General features: G+C 47.9%; 1 protein-coding gene across 2 annotated transcripts in view; it reads left to right on the top strand.

Moving 5' to 3' along the window:
• The first annotated feature begins 3,034 nt into the window (after positions 1-3,034).
• IRF6 (interferon regulatory factor 6) overlaps positions 3,035-3,112 on the top strand; it is a 3,838-nt gene continuing 3,760 nt past the window's right edge. For both annotated transcript variants that reach the window (XM_010194986.1, XM_010194985.1), the window contains exon 1: positions 3,035-3,112. This exon is cut by the window's right edge and continues 120 nt beyond it. In XM_010194986.1, the coding sequence (XP_010193288.1) occupies positions 3,035-3,112 (78 nt within the window).

The following is a 3,112-nucleotide window of genomic DNA, read 5'->3' as shown; positions in this document are numbered from 1 at the left end:
CCTGAAAATGGCGATTTATTGATCCCTTCGCCATCTGCTCCCGGCCGGTGCTGTATTAGCCTTAGGCTACATCTTTCAAGTTGGCCTAAGCCGAGGCCTGGAGTTAGGGCAAGGGTAATATTGCCCCCCCCACTCTATTCAATGTCAGATGTTTTCAGACCACTGCAGTTACCACCCCGTGAACAAAAACTATCTCATGTCCCTTCCAACTTGGTGGGCTGTGGGGCATGGCAGAGGGCTGGGGTTACCAGACTGAGGTGCAGGGACTGTTAATTTTAAGAGTTAATTGTGCTGAAGGTGTGTTCCTTGCCATGCGCAGGACAGGGGGGCACAGGGGGCTGTGAAAGAAGCGATGTACAGATCTGTGTGATGTGGGAGCTGTAGGTTCCCAGTGCAGGAGATGATTCAGTGTCGGACACTCAGATGAAAATTTGGCCTGTTTCTCTGTGGGAATGCTAATGTTAAGGGTTGAGCCGCTTGTCTTTGAAAACAATGAATACAAATCCACAAAACGCAGGATAATGTAATCAAACAAAGGTAATGAGCAAGGAACAAGCTCAGTGGTTTCGCAGCAATAACCCAGAAAAGACCCCTTTCTTCTGCAGACGCTTTGTGACCGGGGTGGAGCAGCACTGAATACCCAGGCAGAGAGTGAAAGCATCCCAGCAGCAAGGTGAGAAGGGCTGAGGTCGCCTTTTCCTGCTGTGCTATGTGTCTCACGCTGGCTGTCACCTCCCCGCAGCACTGAGAGCCACTGCAGTTAACCCAGGCTGGCCCTGGTCGCTCGCCTGCAGCTATCAGGGAAGTGGCTGCGGGATGTCTGCTCATTCCTGAGTTTGCTGGAGGTGTTCCTGTTGGGATGAATGTCTCCCCTTCAAGGAACAACTTAGTTAATTATAATTGGAGTACAGGGAATAGTTGTATCACTGACCAGAGATGCATTAGCAGCACAGGGATGTGCTAATTACCCCCTGCACCAGCTGATTTGAGTGGGAATGAAGCAAACTGGAGGATTTCAAGGCACCAAGGAGCCTTGAGCGAGAGCCAAGCCTCCCTGGTAAATCCAATTACTGTGTGCAGCCGTTCCCCGAGTTCACCCGAGCATCTCCAGAAACAGGAGCAGCCCCTGGCATTCACAGACCCCACCGGATCGAAGGTGAAGGTTGTCAGCAGCTGAGTCACATCTGAGCCCAGCGATGAGATCCAAGTCGATTTGCTCTGGGTTATTGTGTCAACAAGTCATTGGTGATAAAAAGCCATAAAGCATTGTAACGTCGCGTATCCACAGGCACTGTCTGTGTCCCAGGGACAATTCCAGCCTCGTGCGGCAGCGACTGCCACGGGACCAAGTGGATTTTGTTTGAGAGAGGCAGGAATTTTCCTCCCTGGTGCGTGGGTTTGAATTTACTCCTGGTCTTGGAAACGTGTGTGCAAGGTGCGTGTTAATGGGTGCAGAGGGAACTGCGTGTAAAGTTGTGTGAAAGAGATTGTGGAATCAAGCTTTAGTTAGGATTTCCTTGTTACAATGAGGAGTCACTTTTTTCCCTTTGTAGGGGAAATCGATACCTGGTTTTGGTCTCCATTCTAAGTCTAGGATTAACCTGAACTTTGTGTCTCTGCAAGTACACTGCTGAGAGTTCAATTCCGGTAGGATTTTTCAACGTGGGTAACTAATACAGCAGTTTCAGAAGCACAAATAGGGTGTTGATGATTGCTTTTTGATCCCTTGCAGCTCCTGAGAAGCAGTCTCCTAATGTCCCCAGGTCCTTGACAAAGCACATTTTCAAACTATTATTTAAAGATAATTTGCAATTCAATCTGAACATTTTCTCTGCTTAACAGATAAAATAAGTTGTGTTCAGATTAGTTTTGTGTGAGCACCCGCATCTGAAAGGGATCTGCAGGTATTTGAACAAATAAAACCTGTTCCCAGACTAGTTCTTGGATAGGATTTTTAAACTCCTCTATCTCTGCTACTACACCTTTTGCAACTCCTGCAGCAGTATTCAGAGCTTATGGCTAAGGTTTTATTTATCCTGTATCTGCTTTATTAATGGGAATATTTGTCGGTTCTCATACCTGTTTAAAGATTTACAAATTACCATGGGAGATACGCCTTCCAAGTGCAGCATAAAAGTCTCCCAATATCTAAAGATACCAAATGCTGCCTCTTCCTGCAGAGGGACAGCCATGAGTTTTGTTTCTTTGACTTTGTATCTGTTCTGCACAAGAAAAATATCGTTGGTTGGTTGCAAATACAGTAACAACACGGGGCTTCCTAAACAGCAACAGAATCGATCAAATAACTGCAGTTTTGTTTATTTTAAAACTTAAATATTAGGTCATCATCACTTGACTTTTAGCACGAGTGCAGGCAGACTTGCAGTTCACGTCCCTCTGGATAAACATCCTGGTTATTGCAGGTCAGTGATGTTTGCAGATGATGGCTCTGCATTCGGAGCAGGGTGAAGTCATCAGGAAATGGCTTTCAGAGGAGCATCTGTCTGTGACAGAGCGGTCCCCTCTGCTGCAGCCTGCTGCTTCCACCCCTACTGGGGCAGGAGCCTCTGCTGCAGCTGTTTTCTCCTGGACGTGAGCATGACTCTGCTGCAGAAGAACCGGCTCAGATGGGCTCCTCCGCTGAGGCGTGCGCCAGGCTTTGAAAACGCTGCTGCCTGTTCTTGCTGTGGCTTGTCTGTGGCTTTATCTCCTGTGCCGCGTTTACAGCTCAGTTTGATTTGGGCTCGCCCTCCGTGCGCTTGGTTAACATAAATAATGTGCCATTTCTGCTTACTGGGGTATGTAATAGTAAATCGTTCTTGTAGCAGTTATGGTCCCCACTTCGTGATGTGTTTGTAACTTATCCTGGCAGAGAGTCACCTTGCTGGATCTGTGAAGTGGTTTCAGTAACATAACGAATAGCCATAACGTGGCACAGGGCACTTTTTCATAAAACTAACTTCTTTTGTAAAGCACGTGAGCCTGCGCTAACCTTTAGCGGTTGCTCCACCATTGCCCCTGTTGTTTGCAGACGATGGCGTTGCACCCGCGCAGAGTTCGCCTGAAGCCGTGGCTGGTGGCGCAGGTGGACAGTGGTCTGTATCCCGGCCTC

Source organism: Mesitornis unicolor, unplaced genomic scaffold (assembly GCF_000695765.1).
Source record: "Mesitornis unicolor isolate BGI_N332 unplaced genomic scaffold, ASM69576v1 scaffold42141, whole genome shotgun sequence".
NCBI lineage: Eukaryota > Metazoa > Chordata > Aves > Mesitornithiformes > Mesitornithidae > Mesitornis > Mesitornis unicolor.
Note: the sequence above shows the minus strand (reverse complement) of the source record. Positions and strands in the feature narration are given on the sequence as shown.